Source organism: Notothenia rossii (assembly GCF_949606895.1).
Source record: "Notothenia rossii genome assembly, chromosome: 1".
Lineage (NCBI taxonomy): Eukaryota > Metazoa > Chordata > Actinopteri > Perciformes > Nototheniidae > Notothenia > Notothenia rossii.
The window spans coordinates 15,253,203-15,270,998 of record NC_136912.1 but is presented as its reverse complement, the minus strand read 5'-3'; the positions used below and the strand labels follow the sequence as shown (position 1 = coordinate 15,270,998).

General features: G+C 40.6%; 1 protein-coding gene across 9 annotated transcripts in view; it reads right to left on the bottom strand.

The window, feature by feature from the left end:
* Positions 1-17,796, bottom strand: part of fat1a (FAT atypical cadherin 1a) — a 72,227-nt gene that overhangs the window by 27,020 nt on the left and 27,411 nt on the right. For 6 of the 9 annotated variants that reach the window (XR_013807099.1, XR_013807100.1, XM_079674626.1 and 3 more), the window contains exons 4-10: positions 15,849-15,910; positions 10,735-11,064; positions 9,920-10,136; positions 8,992-9,060; positions 8,285-8,424; positions 709-984; positions 195-405 (exon numbers count right to left, since the gene is read on the bottom strand). Coding sequence is in view for 7 of the 9 variants with exons in the window: in XM_079674626.1 (XP_079530752.1) it covers positions 195-405; positions 709-984; positions 8,285-8,424; positions 8,992-9,060; positions 9,920-10,136; positions 10,735-11,064; positions 15,849-15,910 (1,305 nt within the window). In the remaining 2 variants the exon portion in view is untranslated. The remainder of the gene's footprint in view (positions 1-194; positions 406-708; positions 985-8,284; positions 8,425-8,991; positions 9,061-9,919; positions 10,137-10,734; positions 11,065-15,848; positions 15,911-17,796) is intronic. The other 3 variants (XM_079674632.1, XM_079674628.1, XM_079674629.1) reach the window with 1 other exon arrangement.

The following is a 17,796-nucleotide window of genomic DNA, read 5'->3' as shown; positions in this document are numbered from 1 at the left end:
AATATTCTCCTACTGTAAAGTATTCCATTCATGATCAAGATCCAGTGGGCAGCATGACTCAAGATTACTCATACATTTTTGATGAGCTGATTTCATTTGCATTCATTTACAATGAAAGCTTTCTGCTATGAGAAGAAAAACACAAGGGAAATTGTGGCTTAAGCAAGTGGCAGAGCAACTGTGTGTGTATTCACCTGATTCAATGCTGTAGACAATCTCTGCGTTATAGCCCTTGTCTTTGTCAAGAGCCGTGACCTGGAGCACGGCCGAACCTACGGCTGCAGATTCAAACACACGGCCGGTGTAAGGTGTGCCTATAAACCAGGGTGCGTTGTCATTGGTGTCATCCACGTCGACAATAACACGCACAAGGTTCCTCTTTACTGGGATGTCCTGGTCTCGAACCTAAATACAAGACATTTCGAAAGGGATATAGAGTATATTAGGATGAGGGAGGAAGAAAATAAAGAAAAGAAAGTGATGGGAAAGGATGCTAGAGCCCTCGAGGGATTCTTCAAAAGCACAATAATAAAAGAGCAAAACATTCATATTTTTTAAATAAGTATACAAATATCAAATAAGCTTATCTAGATTACATGGATGTTTCTTTTTCAACCAAGCAAACAATTCAAACAACTCCATTAAACCATAAGTAGCAAAATAATTAATAATTTAACAAGATATTTATAACTTGTCAGAGGCTCATACCATGACGGTGAGAATGTGACGATGCATTGTCTCATGATCCAGCTCCTCAGTGGTGAAGAGGGTGCCCGTTCCTGGGTCTAGTCGGAACTTCCTCAGGCTGAAGGGGTCGGTGCTGCTCAGGAGTGTGAAGGTTAGCTTGTTCTTCTCGTCTCTGTCCACAGCGCTGACCTGCAGGACCTCAGTCCCTGCTGGTTTGTCTTCAGGGACATTCACCTCATACACCTTCTCAGAGAACTGTGGTCGGTGGTTGTTGGTGTCAATGACACGGATCAGCACCTATAGGAGACAAGTACATTGTAGAGAATATAAATATAACATCTGACGCAGCTAGTTTTTAAATCATTTTAAATTGTGAAGCTATTATCCACACAATTTCTAATTGTGTCTTTGTGTATGTGAGATGGAGTTTTTCAAAGAATAACTGGACCTTTGAATCAGTCAAAAGACAAATTGCAAAGTTAAACTTTACTTTTGAACATTTTGTTTAGAATGTAGTTCTAAAGCATGGGCCCTCATCCTGGGTTAGGATGTTGTAAGGGTTAAGGTTAAATTTGCAAAAACATAATTAACATACTCCAAAAATCTGATAATAACCAAAATACTAGTGTGAGCGTTAAATTACCGTGCTGGTTTTTCACAGAATAATGATTAACAAACAATAAATATTCAATAAACTCTAAATAGTCAGAAACAGGTTTCTGATTATCTGTATTGTATGTGTACACTACTCTATACCAACACACACATACACACACAATTCACCGATACTCCCTCTTCCCCACCTTCAGTTATACGCAGTGTTTCTGTATATACAGACCAGATCGATGATGGCAAAAGCAATATTTTAACTGAATGGCCACTTGATGCTACCAACAGTGAAAACAAGAAATCAATGATGAAAACCCACAATGCATCCTAATGAACTGTGAGCTACATTTCAGAGCAGGTTTTAAAGTGAGACTACTTCAGTGAAAGCCCACAAAGCTATGACTCTAAACTGTTGACGGATAGGAGCCTTATCCAGGGATAACAACAATACATAATATGTATAAAAAGTAATATACATTTTAGGATTGTTTTGGTGTTACTGCAACTGTTCGGATTGAAATTCATAAACAAATCTATACACATATCCGTCTTGCTTTGGACAGCAAAAGTGCACTGGCTGTGTTTTTTTTGCCCCACTCAAAACAAAGAATCTAACATCCCCAAACTGTAAAATTCCACTGGGAGCATGTTTTATCAACACCAGCCACTCGTCTACTGGACTTCCGACAGAGGATTATGGAGAGCTGCTGGAATGCCATCTCTGCTTCCCAGACCAGAGAGGGGCTTCTACCGTTGCCAAACATGGGGAACAAAGGGATCAGCCCAGATTAGACACCTGCATACCAAACACCAGGGGGTGATGTCCCGTAAGGAAAGCGGGTAAGGCGAGCTGGTGCAGGAACAGTGAAGAGGACTTTAGTCACAAAAGCTCTGACCAATTGTCAACTCACTAGCTGACCAGGATTTGTCAGATCTGTGGTCAACACTGTTGTTTTCCGTCATAATACTGTTTGTTGATCGCTATGAGCCTATATCAGAGACAAATATAGACCCAACCTGACAGCACTGATAGCATTTACAATCTGCTGTGTGCTGGGATGTTGGCAATGCTGCTGAAGCTCACAGATGTCATCTTGCAGGGGGAGCGCTGGGCTGCACGCTGTCTTTCGCTGCTGTGAACTGGCTGTTTTCCACGAGTCATAAGCAGCCCATGTCACACTGCTAATCAGGATGCGTAATGTCAAATAAAAAAGATTTTCTAATAAGGAATTAACCCTGAAAAGGGGTATGAAATTGGGCCTCTAGTGTATGTTGCACCCACAGACAAGCATGTTTTCTCATGACATGCCAGGCATCATATAGTTCCAGATCTGCAATGTCTCACTTCCACCTTTACACACACAGATACACATGCATACGCCCACACACAGACACACAGGCTCATAAATTGTGCACTCCTAACATACATCCACACAAAGAAGCTGTCCAATGTGTCTCAATCTGGCCAGTGTCAGATAACACGTTGTGAATAGTGAGGATGGTCCTGGTCCTGAACCTGGTCAGTAGTATCCACATACATCCACTATGTACTATTTCAGATGGTTTAGAAAGCACACAAAAGGCTATTCAGTCTCCATTTGTACACAAACTCGCCTTTCCTTTCGCAAGGAGGCTCTACAACACTTCAAAGGAACTTTGCCCTCGAATATTACAAAGCAGCATTATACAGTCTGACTGCAGCAGAAATGCTGGTGAAGAGGAAAAGTCTGCAGTCTTTGCATATGGCTTGCTCTGGGAGTGCTGGAGAGGAACAAGATTGAGACTGAGACTCAAACGTAACAGATGGAGATACTAAAGAAAAAAAGTGCTGTGAGGGTGAGATGGGAGTATGAAAGAGAAGTGACAGTGAAAACCACAGGAAAGCAAAAACAAATAAAAAAAACATAGGAAGTAGGTGTATGAAAGACATACATCTAGAAAATGTGGCTTTAAATAAAATGCAACAAAAGTTCAGCGAGGAAAAAGTCCCTGATACAATAGTCAGCTTTGATACTGAGGGCAAGAAGTCTTCTAAGTATGAGTGGATAAGGTGAACCTTTGAGTGAGACACAAAGAGAGTCTTTGTGATGTGGACGGAGATAACATGAGAAACAGGAGACCAGGAACAGATTGTGAGCAGAACAGCTTGAGGTACTTCTGCATGGCCATGGGAGGATGTCATATAGCTGGTGAAGGGGGAAGGGAGGCTGGGCTGCATGCCGAGCCTGCCTTGTTGGCGCAGCTCCTGGCTATGAGGTGCCCAAGCTAGAATGCAGCACCCCTTGTTGAAATCAGCTGATCCTTCACAGACGCCTTCATAGAACTACAATGCTCGAATGGAAAGCACATAACAGTACAGCACACTGTTTCCCATAGACCTCCCACGCACTACGAGCTTCATAGTGATATCACTGCTGGAGTTCCATGCAGGTTAGGCTTAACACTATTTCAAATGTTCTGATTTATTTGACTCTTTGTCACTGTCATTTAAAAAGCTTTACAAAACAAAGGAGTGATTAAGAGATGACAAAAAAGCCTTCCGAATGACGAATGAACACCTTTTGTGTTTTACGTATCCACAATAGGACGCAGGGGGGCTTTCATTGGGCTCATTGTCGCCCTGTGCCATGCGTAGGAGAGGAAGCCCCCCTGCCAGGTAGCAGGTTCTGGGCAAAGGCAGGGGACTGGCACCGAGCACTTTAACATGTTCCCAAAACAGGATTAACACAGCCCACTACCCACAGAGGTCCAGTGCTCGTTGGCTTTTTATTATACCCAAACAGAATAATCATCATCATGCCTGGCCAATGAATGTGGAGCTTTTTTAAAAACTCAAGAGGGAAACAATCCTAAAGAAAGACAAAGAGAGCAAAAAGGAGAGAGAGAGAGAGAGAGAGAGAGAGAGAGAGAGAGAGAGAGAGAGAGAGAGAGAGACAGAGAGAGAGAGAGAACAAAAAGGGGAAAGGGAAAAAAAAACATTCCAAGGAGAGCGAAAATAGGCCAGCCTGTCTGGCAGCACAGCCTCCACATGACTTTGATTTGAGGAACAGATAAGTCTAACTTTCCAGCTTTCACGAGGTGCGCTGCGTGTGTGTGATAGGGTAGATCTAATTTACAGTGACATTCTGAATGACTTTAAAGTTAAACAAAATGCTGCCACCAAAGAAAACTAGTTCATATTCAACAACAAACAACTATACTTTGCATATTATTTCCTAATGGAATGATCTATTTTTGGACTCAATAGAAAACATTTGCCTTTCATATATTGATCCATAGATGAATACATTTTATGATTAATACTTATCATGATCAATCAAGTAGTAACCATGATCGTTGTAAAACTTGCCTGCCTTGAAAGTAAATCTAACTTAAAAACTACATATTGCACTATTGGTTTCTCAGTGTTAAGAAAAACATTAACTTCCCAGCAAGAGGTACATTTTTCGGTTTCTGTTAAAAAAAAAATCCTGCTGACAGAGCAAGTACTGTCAATGCTGAACAATGTTATCGGATAAACAAGTTAGTAGCCAAAACACTCAGATGTATTTTCTGCTGAATCCTTCATCTACCACAAATATGTGCAAGTCATCTGACAAGTACTGTATGTGATACATCAAATATGCAGGAATTATGATCCTGCATTAAAGACACATTTTCCAAAAAAAGGAATGCTGACAGGATAGGGGTTTTACCAGCTAATTTGTAGAAATTACAAAAAACAATACATTTCAGCTAAAAGGGATTTTTTACTAACCTACCATATTTGGGGATTTCTACAGTCTCTGATAATGCTGTCACCTATTTGGCTCTCAGCATAACCCAGGCAACAGGCCCAAATCACATAACAAGTGTGGTTTATGGAGCATACAAATTCAGTAAATCCGTTCCCTCTATGGAAAACAGCTGACCCTTAGTGGTCAGCTGGGTCTACACTACTGTATTTTACACACTCATCTACTCCTAGAGAACCTATCGGACAAACCTCTGAAATACATACAAAGATACGCACATTCGAAATATGCAAGCAAGTGCAAAACACAGGACCGTTCTTTGCAACTAGCATTCTTCAATATACTGTGCAAGAGCTTATTATTGGACCTATTTCTTGTTTGCAAATGGTTCTTCAATTGAGCTGCGATGGTTTTTAAAGATAGAATTAATAAAGCTGATTATTTTTGAGGTATTCTGTAAAGTATGATATGTAAAGTAAGATATGCTGTACATTTTGAAAATAGATTATGATCGTATGATTATGAAATCCAATTTAGTTTTTTAAATATGTTTCAACTCCACAATAAGACCGAGCCGTAATGCTTTAATTACTGCTATACTAGTTTGAGAATAGTTTTTATGAATCTCATTGTTTCAATCCTTCCAAATTTGAGAATGTGTTCTAATGCATGATTGTTTTTAAAGGAGACATACAACCTTAAGAGCAACTCTTCTGAGTGATAAGTTTGAATAAAAAGTTTTTTTCTGTTTTAGTGTTTCGTTATAGTTACCCAGATGCAATGGAAACCCTAACAAGAATACTTCAAATATAATTTTGTTTACGTCCATTGAGTGTTGTCTCTTTGGCTCCACATTGCCTGTATGTTTGTGTTTTGGAGTGTCGGTTGGACAAAATAACCAATCAAAAGACTCCATTTTAAAGGAGACATAAAACCTTAAGAGCAACTCTTCTGAGTGCTCAAGCTTTGGTAATGTATCAATACACAACGAAATCCGGGTGAATGGCATTGACTTTGTATTGGATACTATTTCATTAACTTTGTGTGAACAAAACAAAGCAGAAAAAGAGTGTGGTTTGAAATCTAATAAGCAATAGTGCATTTTTATCTGAATACTTAATGAAATCATTTCCTGAGATGTCAAAGCGTTGCTTGTAAAGTCAGTCCCACAGAGAATCAAGCTCCACTGAGAATTAGACCTTCTGAATAGGTTAACCTTTGAATGTGATTAATTTGACTTAAAATGTCACTGCATGCAGTATCGCTGAGAGGCTTTCAAATAAGTGTCTGTTGCCGGGCATTTTAAGAAAGTGCTTTATGTGGTGACAAAATCACGGCTGATAAAACAGGTACTCTGAGGCTGTTTTTAAGGTTCTGCACTAAACTAAAATACGTGCCGCTTCCTCAGATGAGCTGCAAAATGCCAGTGAAGGCGGCGCTTCAACCAAGGCTCAGTGGAGCACAGCAGCCAGATGATGAAAGGCTTTATTCATACGGAGTGACAACAAATAGATTCTTTTCCAGCTACAGTTCTCTGAAGCCCCCTTTGAGGACAAAGGACAAAACATTTTTGAATGCCACCATCCCATATGACCCAAACTACCATATCAAAATCCTCAAAATCTCATGGACAAGGCATGACGATCGGAACAAAAACCAGAGACAACTTGCATGCTTAAAAGCTTTTTATGGTTGCAGCTCAGCTTCGGTATCAGCTGGGGAGCCAGATTTATGCAAGAAGGATTAAATTAGCATATTCATATATTAAAATACAAGTATGCAACTGCTTTGGAAGTTTTTGGAAAGTTTTAGTTTCTTCTTCCATCAAAGCGGTTCACATAGTTCACAGAAAATAATAATTCAGCGAGAAAGCATCTTTTCATTTGATTTTGCAGTGTCTAGACTACAGCATGAGAGTGCTTGTGTATGAATGGGTGTAATATATGTTGTTATTTAGAGTCCCTTCGGAAAAGACCGTGGCAATCTGCTCCTCTCAGAGAAGGTTCACAGGTTCAAATAGACACAGCAGAGGGTGGAGTAGAGGGGGCTCAAGAATGTATACATAAAAAAACCTCTGGCTAGACGGCACCATCATCACAGCAGCTCTGCGTCAGGAATGAGACAATGGAAGATTCCTGAAGTTCAATGCTCAACTGAGATGGTAGGGAACAGAGGAGGAGGAACATTGACTACCTAACTACAAAACAAATAGTAAAATAGTGAAATAGACTCTTATTGCACTATTTCGCTATTTTTTTTGTATTTACTTGCAATATTTTTTCTGTTTTATTGTGTTGCACTGTTGGCGGAGCCTGTGACCTAAGATTTTAATTGACATAACAACACTGTAGCTATGTACGTATGACAAACAAAAAGCTTTGAACCTTGAACCATATCATGGTTTATTTAACAGTAGAGTCTTCATGAGTCGAGGCTTGACTGAAGGACATCAACTTATTTGCTTTATTAGATAAGTAAGATGAGATGTACAGTAACTATGATTCTACAGCCAGGAGATGTGTGGGTTAGCTAAGCTTGAAGACAAGATACAAGTTGAAACAGCTAGCCGGGCTATTTCAGAAGGTAAGATATCAGCCTACTTTAGCACCTAGAAGGTGTTGGGAGTCTTTTCAATGCTGTAAGGTTGCTATGGAACCAGCAAAGCACTCAGAGGCCAAAGAATAGTCCTGCACATAACTTCAAAATGCTCCCTGTTGAAAGTCTTAATGCTAAGCCAAACATACCAGCTGTTGTTTGGCATCAACCAAATCTCAGCAAAAGTCGATTAAACATTTTTCCAAAAATGCCAAACATTTTTTTTATCAAAAGTTGAGCTGAGAATGAAAATACAGCAGATAATCTAGTGGTACAAATAAATTCAAACGTCAAACGCACCCCACAGGGGGGGGGGGGGGGGGGGGGGGGGGCAGCATCAGACAAAATAAGAAGATTAAAAAAGCAAAGCCTTTCCGTATCTAAGCCAATATGTTTGTGTTATCCGTCCTTTTTTTCAATAGGTCATATCATACGGTTAGAAGTCAGGTCATGTATGAAAGTAAATCTATAAACTGTCATTTTAGTTAGTTGAGAGCAATGATAGCATCACAACATAATAATATCAGCATAAACAGGACAGTTTGGCCAATGTTTCACTCATTACTCGTCTCTTTCCTTTGCTATTTGTCACAAGAGAAAAACAGAGCCATGACAACTGCCTCATCAGCTTCCAAACGTTTCATTAGGGTTTCAATTACCTGGGTGCTGACAGTTCGTGTCCCATCCGTGGCTTCCACCGTCAAGTTGTAATTTGATTTCGGCTCACTGTCCAAGGGCCGTGCAACAATCAAGGTTCCACTGGCCTTGCCAACGTCAAAGCGACTGTCATAATTACCACCTGTGGAATTATTATTTTTGTGCAAACAAAGAAAGAACAAAAGATTAGAGACAAATCCTCACTTGGTTGTGTGCTTTTAGCGAGGTTACCCAAACACGAAACGGGGGTGCTGAGGTGTGCATACAAACATCAATTTGGAGCTGTGCTGATGTCTAAGATAATGAACAGATATAATTTACTAGTGGTACAAATGTGTTGTTTATCTCAAAATGATTCACATAATAGCTTGTTCATGCATTTAACATCAACATACAAGGGCACACACATGGGATGAATGTATAATACACAATGTCCTTTTATACAGTGGATGAACAGATCCTGAACTCTCAAGGTTCAACCACAACGGATGATATGAAATGGAGCTGTAATTCACACAATGTAAGGGTAAGAGGTTTTTCCTTTATCTCTTGAGACTCCTAATCAGGTCATGGGTTTAGCGGGGAAATGTGGCACAACATCAATCCAGAAGCACAACACAATTCAACCACAGCCAACATGAAGCACCAACACACAGTGTGGGATGATGTGTTAATACAGCACAGAGTGTTAGGAGATCCCAGCAGCTACCTTCTGCTGTACAGTTGTGGTCACAAGCCATCTGTAGGATGTAAAACATCTCAGTATCCTCTATGCCGTCTTGCAAAAAAAATCCAACCAAACAGAACATTCCAGAAAAAAGAGGGAAGCGGTAAGCAGAGCAAAGAAAGAGAGAAGAGAAGAAAAGAGACGTGTCAGTCAGACATTGATTAGAGGGAGGACAGGCTGGGAGGAAGGAAGAGGCAAGCATCTTTTGAAAGCAGTCACTTTTCAGTAAGTCTTCTCGTGCATTAAGTGCCTATCAGAGCTGCAGTTTGAAGACAACGCACATTCAAGAGAGGACACATTCAGTTTTAACACTTCAAAACAGAGTTGCCAATTAAAATTGTTAAGAAAAATGCTGCATTGGCTCACACAAGTCAGCTAGGACGCAAATCAATTTTTTTTAGTTTTGTGAGCTATTAACTCATGATTCAATTTTGTTATATATTATAAGCTATACACAAGCAACATGCAGTACCACAGGAACAGTGAAATGGAGAAACACGGTTCAAAGTTTTGAAGATAGCTGACAAATTCCAGATAATTCCAACTGGTCATTATATGCATGTTCAGGTTAACTAATAACCTAAACTAACTGCCATTAAACCTCGACTAGTTTAGCTTTTTCCCACATCATACCTGTATTTATCTGCGTCATTTGATAGTATAGAGAACAACAAACCAAATAAAATAAAATACAAATTTGGCGAGCTCTTTAATTGTCGGTAACTCCGCGACAATACTATATACTTATATTACAACAAATAAACACTTCTTTGGACTGTTCTATCTACGATAAAGATAAAAAACATACCATCAATTTCCCAGCCTTCCTACACACAAACACTATGTTAGTCCTAAAGAGAGTTTTTCTACATTCTACACACGACAGAGGTGATTGTTAGGGAGGAATTACCTGTGATTTCGAACCACACCGGGACGTCAGAGGACTCTGTGGCCACCACCCCCACCATGTGGGCCACGGGATCGCTTTCCATTACGGAGAATGTGAAGGGGGACTCCTCGAAAACCAGGGGAGCTGCATCGGCGGGCAATTTTGGTTTAGGAATCCACTCGATATGCAGACGACAAGTGGACGATTTCTGAGGACGCCCATTGTCGACGGCTTTAATCTGAGGGAATGGCGGAGAGTTGAAGATGTTATAGAGAGTAAAGAGTCATGCAATTTTCTCATGGAAAATGAACATGTCCGTTTATGTCTCTGGTGGATCTAGATTCAAAATGTTTTTGCAAAGTGCATTAGATACCGTTAGTTCAACCACTGATTTGATGCACAAAAAGTGGCATATCATTCATATAAATGTTCTCCCCAGAATGGGTTTCATTCGTAAAAGCTTCTCTGCACTCTGAGCTGTCAGCACGGCGAGAGAACCATGCCTTTTTGAATAACAAAACACCTTTTGTGTGTTAGTCTTTTGTGATTCAACCTTTTGTGTGGACTTAAATTACTGTAAACTAGGGTGAGCAGTGTCTTCTTGCTGCTGGATACATTGTGCATGTGTTGGGACATAAAATCTAGGTCTATATCAGCATCAACTAGGCAGTTATCACCGTCTACTGTGATGCCTAAACTACGGGTTGATTCTGCTATTCAAGCTCTTGATGATGAAGGCACCACACAGTAATATGACCAGCGTAATAAAGCAAACTACTTCAGGCTCATCATTCTTTCATCTGGCTAAAGACAGGGTGAAGCCATTAGAAACTCACTGTAAGAATGTTGTATTCTCCAGCAGAAGAGAACTTCTTGGAGGAAACCGTGCCGGTCTTGGGTTCGATGAAGAACTTTCCGCTTTCATCTCCCCCGTCGATGCTGTAAGAGATCTCGGAGTTCGGTCCCTCATCCCGGTCTGATGCTATGACCCGATACACCGGGTCTCTCTTCGTGGCTCTCTCTTTGTCCGGCCTCTCTCGCTCCGGGAGCTTGATCTTATAGATCTTTTCCAAAAACATCGGCCTATTGTCATTCTCGTCCAGGACTCGGACGATGACGCGGACAGTGGTGGATCTGGCAGGAACTCCGTGGTCACTGACTGTGATCTGAGGAGAAAGGATAAAAACTTTAGAACAAGAAGTACGTACAAACAAAGAAAGCAAATATTGAAGATACCATTAAATGTCTTCTATGGCCCATTCGTCCTCTTAAGACAGATACAGTAAAGATTTGAACGCATTGAACGTTATGTAAAACTACGGAGATCAAAACCGTCGTGTAAGAAAGTTATACTTCCAAAGCCTAACTTAAATCAAAGCACAGATGAAAAGGGGGAAGCAAGCTTTATTACTTTATTATGCTTTCATTCCACTTCTTCTCAGAAACTTAACTAGCAGCCAAACTTAAAGGCAACTCCTTCTAAGGTTTAATGGCAGGGGGTATTTTATATTACACACATTATTTTTCGTTAAAACTAAATGTTTTGTCAAATCCCCCACAGTAGTGCACCGTAGAAAGAACTGAAACTACAAATCTCTGAGTCTTGTAAGTCATAGTCTCTAGCAGGACAATAAAAGACCAAATTCTATGTTGTGTACTTTCATCCCAGAGAGAATGCAGCAAAAATGTTTGGTTTCTAGGTTTTGTGATTCTTTTTATTTAGTTAAATGTGACTTTCAAACACATAGGCTGTCAATTCCTATGCACATGGTGATGCAATTTACAGATCACTTCACACATCACACATAAATAAAGTGTCTTGTTCTTTGAAAAATAATAGTAGACCCACTGTTGCCCCTGGAGAGTCACTAGCAAGGGCTTGGGTATTAAGTAAACATGATTTATGTTTGTGTTAGGGTGAACTAAAAACATTTCCCTAACTGAAATAAAGTTTATGTCAGCCTGTGATCATGATAACAGTGGCTTGTATGGCTGCAACACGAACAACCCACCAGAGCTAATTATTTTTAATTAGCTGCACCTCTTCACTCTGATAGCAGCAGCTGCACCGACTCTGCTCTGTGTCAAACTGGCAAACAACGATTTTACACTGCTAATAAACATTAAGACTTATTGCGCTCAGCTAAAGGCCGGGGGCTTTTTTAAACCCCAGAAGAACTCAGTATAAAAGACTGTGTCACGAACCTGAATAATTAAAGAGACGATCATTTAAGTCATGGCATCAAGCGTTACTGGTGGCTTGCTTATGCTTTTGTAATTTGTGACATGATTTTACACTCCGGTGTGTCCACAAACATTTGGGGTGCACAGTTTGAGGAGTTTAATCAAAAGCAGGGGGCCACAGGCTGACCTAAACAAACACAATTTTCATCTTGTCCCAGAAAAATGGGCTCAAGGGCTGCCTTGAGCACTGTCAGAGACGTGAGCATTTTGCGTTTCAAGCGGCAAAATACTGTAGAAGGGCAGAACAAATGTCACAGTCATTTTGGAGCCATCTGCTAAGTGCTTCACTAAAAACCGTCCAGGGCTAGCACAACCCATTTGGTGCTATCGTTTTAAGTACCAAAGTAATGTGTTTTGGATTTTTTTCGCAGTGTGTGCAGCTGTCCGTGCTATACACACGATCAGAACTTATTAAATGGGATGACAAGAAACCGTGCCTATGTTGGTGCCCATCGTGTGCTGTGTAACGAACCAGTGCCTACTATCACATGAGCTTTATTTGTGAAGGTATAGTGCTTCAAATCCCTGATTAAATGTAATACCTTTAAGGCTTTTTTCAACATTTTATGGATGGGAGCCTATTAAGTATTAAAATGAAATGTCCCAACAGTACCTCATCAAACTGCTAAGTGTGTAACTGCGTGCATGAACACTATTCATCACCACGCATCTCTCTTTGGAACATTTTAATCAAAAGCCTTTGTTTGATAATTAGGCAAACTAAACAAAAAGACAGAGGGAGTTACACCAGAGGGACCGTGTCTCATTGCATCACTATAACACTGCTGTGAAGGGAAATGCACGGAGCTGCTCCATAATGTTCTGATTATATATTGCAAAACTTCTAGTTTCATCTAACCGACCATATGCAAATCATTTAGTTTTAATGCACTTCATCTTAATTAAAATAACCTGGAAATCAGGACGAACTAAGTAGGTTGTTTGAAGTTGTTTATCATAGAAATGTGTATTGTGCTTAACCATAAAGTGTGGAGGAAAACTAGTAAAGCTTAAGTTACACAGCTAACTTTTACAGTTATAATCTAACGGGAATTTAAGAAGAGACACTAATGCTTTAATTACTGCTATACTAGTTTGAGAATAGTTTTTATAAATCTCATTGTTTCAATCCTTCCAAATTTGAGAATGTGTCCTGCATGATTGTTTTTAAAGGAGACATTAAGAGCAACTCTTCTGAGTGATAACTTTGAATAAAAAGTTTTTTTCTGTTTTAGTGTTTAGTTATAGTTACCCAGATGCAATGGAAATCCTAACAAGAATACTTCAAATATAATTTTGTTTACGTCCATTGAGTGTTGTCTCTTTGGCTCCACATTGCCTGTATGTTTGTGTTTTGGAGTGTCGGTTGGACAACATAACCAATCAAAAGACTCCATTAGTCAACATAATCAGAAAAATAGACTAGGATCAAATGTCTTGGTCGAGGAGGCTAAACAAGCTATTTTCCAGGTGCACTGCATCTTGTTAACTGCATAATGGGATAGGTTCCAGACAACAGATGTGAGCAGCCCATTCACCTCTGCTTTTCCATTATAATCTCTTCTCTCACAGTCCTATGTTTGAATCCTAAGCATGTCCTGGCATGTCCCGCTTAGCTATTTACCCAACCCCCTCCCCCCTGGGACAGAGGCCTCTCATCCTGCCGCCAGAGCCCACACTCAGACCTTCAGGAGCAGCTTTGCCTTTTCTAGAATTCCCCCACTGCCTTTCTGCCTTTAGCTCTCTTTCTCTCTTCCACACACAGGCACACGACGACTACCAACCCCCATGCTTCTCATCATTAAACTGCAGGGCCCCCCCTGTGCTCTCTCCACCTCCTTTTGGCATTTGGTGCAAACAATGCTGACACAGCCCCCACCCTAATTGCTCCACATGTTCCACATGGCCCCACATGTTTCGTTTCTTCTCCTACAACAAGCTAGTACAAAAACTTCAACACTAGTTAGGGCATCAATTTGATTTGTTCTGCCAGCACAGACAAAGGCATGTGCACACACATATATATTCTTCTGAGTCATGATTATGCCTCAATGAGCTGCCCTGAGGATACACTAAGGTGTGTGTGTGTGTGTGTGTGTGTGTGTGTGTGTGTGTGTGTGTGTGTGTGTGTGTGTGTGTGTGTGTGTGTGTGTGTGTGTGTGTGTGTGTGTGTGTGTGTGTGTGTGTGTGTGTGTGTGTGTGTGTGTGTGTGTGTGTGTGTGTGTGTGTGTGTGTGTGTGTGTGTGTGTGTGTGTGTGTGTGTGTGTGTGTGTGTGTGTGCAGAGGGCTCTTTGCTGCTCCGTGAATGTCTGGCCCAATAAAGAGCTTCCTGCTGGATTCCCAATAACCAGTGACACAAACTCACAACCTCCTGAAGTTGCCATGGATACGCAGCTTTTTCCAGGCTGTGTTCACTCAGCCACTTTCTACCAATTCAGGTCAAAAGTGACTTGCTTTAATTATCCCCCCATCTCATACAAAGTAGGAATTTGCAAGAAAAAGCTTTTAAAAGTTTTTTTTTTTTTAAATTGGAATGTCTTTGTGCACTGGAATAACTTGAACTGATATCACTGTAAGCTTTAGTTAACAACATTATGAAAAAAGTAAGAATATAACGACATTGAAAACAGGCGTGAGGAATTTTGCGTTCCACCCGCGTTGAGTGGTTTATGTGGTTAATAAATGTCTGTCTGGAGGCCTTTTGTCAAATGTGAATAATGAACAAAATGTTCACCTCAGCTTAGCTAAGGTGGGAATTAGCTCCTTTTTCTTTTTTACAGACACAATGACTTTGAATCAGACGCCAATTCCAACCTAGCAATTCAACAGCTTTCAACCACATGGAAGTAGCAATTGTACGTCTCTGGAGCAAACCGCTCGATGGAGGAACTTTGCATGGTTAGATTCTTTCTGAACTTGTATCCAGTAGTCTTCACATATTCAACAGGTAGAGATACCAACCTTGTTATTTTAGTACATTTATCAGCACAATATTTCCCTATAGTAGCACAGTATTTTGTTATTCCCTACGTTAATCCCTATACTTTTCTCAGTGCCGTAATGCAATTAGTGCAGTGCGATGTACATTCAGAGTATGAAATGCAACGCTGCTCTGGCACCAGATGCCCCAGATTAATCGTCAGTCAGTGATGATCACTGAAATGTTTAACTTCTAACAATAATTAAAAGGTGTTCAATCTGTTCTCTGTTAGCCCTGGAAACACAATTCAAATGCTTATTTATTATCAACCTTGGGTCTGTGGTGCGAAAGAGGGAGTGAAGCACCAGGAGAGGACAGAGCCCCGCTCAATTAAAACCCACAAGTTTAGACATTGGCCCGTTGGTTTGACAACAGTTTCCTGTCCCGTCTTGCTTCATCCACCGAACGGAAGAGTGGGAAAGAACAAAGGAGCAGTCACCAGGATCTCCCCCACGCCTCCCACATCTACCCCTTCCGGAAATTACTAGGTAAATGATTCCAAAAGGACATGTCTCGCATTAAGACTGTTATTGTTGGCATCATGTGGCACTCAACCACAGCTGTCTGGAAATGCCAAACCTCATCGACAGAAAATCTTCTCTTTTTTTTTTGGTTCCTGATTATCGTGTGTCCACATTTTCTTTTACATATATGAAAGAGGCTGACACTGACAGATCCATATTTCTTTCCTTTAGAGTTGCGACATTTACAAAATAAAGTGCTCACCTCAAGAATGTGCTCAACTTGCTGCTCCCTGTCCAGTTTCCTTGAAGTAGTTGTAACCAGACCTGTTGGAGACAAGAATAAATTATATTTATTATAAGGATATATAAAACGAATTACATACGAAATGAAAACATGTGAATCACTTTAACTCTCTTTCTGTTTTAAATGATAAAGTAGTCATACCATTCAAACTCAAAAATGGTGTTACAGGTTGCGTAGATATTATCAGCAAGCAATGGATTATACGAAGTTAAACAACTCAATTCCCAATAAACCAAATACTATGGGACCTTGCCAGAAAGGCAGTAAGGAAAAAACACATATATATCTCTATCTTATTGTCTGTTGATAATATGGATTTTTTTGAACTCTCAAATATTGACGTCGACATCAAACATTCAGTTTCAGTAGACTATGTGGTGGACTAACTGTAGGTGGAGTTGGTCGGAGTCAAAAGGACACTTGAAAGAGAAAACACCTTGACAGTAAAACAGTATTGGATTTATAAAACTCCAATCCCTAGTCACTGTTGGGTGACATCATCTGAACCCTGCTGGTTATCTCATCAGTCGGCCATGAGTTAAGAGTTTGCATCTGGAGCAGGCCCCTGTATGTCTTTCCTTTCTTTGGTCAAACCAGTCTCCAGACCGCCCACCACACTGCCGTACAACTGTGAAATATCACAAAGGCCTGCAAATAGTGTCCAAACAGCAGCCTAGCCTTGATACAGTGCTTTTAAATCCTCCACAAGCTGAATAAATAGTCAGTCAGACAGACATCCCCCCCAGTCCTGAGCACTCTTTGAAAAAGAAAAAGGGAAGTTCAAAAAACCTCCTCCTGCTAGTTGAAGAGTTTCAAGGTTCTTTTTGAGCTTTATCGTTCATTTTAAGTCGAAGGGATTGATGTTGTGTGACACCGATCACACAGAGGGGACTTGGTTCTGCCAGGATGTGACTAAAGTGAAAATAAAATAAGTTGCTGACTATTCAAACGTATACACAAACTGAGAAAGAAAAGAAGCGGATAAAGATACTGCTACATGGACACGTTATATTCAGCGTTCTGTTCTCACTACCAATGTAATTGCAGCGTTGCAGAGTGTAGAGTAGACATGCCAACTTCAACCGCACCAGAGCTGTCTGCTTGCCACACTGCGCATGATTAGCATAAAGCAAAGGATTTCCGAAACCCAAACCCATCAATGGCACATATGCCTGCAACGAGAATAGCAGGCCACAACTTACAGCTCCTGAAATAACCCTCCCTCAGCACTGCAATTGAGGCACACCAGCGAGGCACTTTTCTCCCCCTTTTTTATCCTCTCCTTCTTAGGCTTAATGTAATCTTCACAGAGTGCTGCAAAAGATAAAGGTATACTGGTATTTAGTTGGGGAAAAAAGGGAACCCCAAGCACTTCCTGTCGATGCATCTTGCTCTGCTTATGCTACCTAATAGAGCTACATGTTGATGGGCTCCTAAATGTTGTTGATTTTACAAGTAATTATAAAAGCACCCATGGACAAGACAAAGCAAAACGCTGTCTTTCTAAACACTGTAACATACCCCTCCTTGTTTAGTGAAAATGTTTTTAATAAATGTATAGGACCTGCAGGTATAACTCTTTGCAGCGTTGCATGATGCCTGCAAAAAAGTTTGCAATGGATCAGCATCAGTTACGTGAGCTGTATATTATTACCATCAAAGCTAATAGTTCTACTGTGCCACATCAAAACAGACCACGCTGACTAATTATTCATGTGCTTTAGCAAGGCTGGAGCTGGTGGATGAGAATGCTTCCAAGCTCCCCTGTGTGCTCTGTTAGGTAACTCCTCTCTTTGTACATGTATTATAGAGCAGAATACAGACGACAGCATTAACCACACCGACTCTAGGTCTCGGATTTATTTTTCCTCTGTAAATCAGCGGCCTAATCAAAGCTTGGCTACGT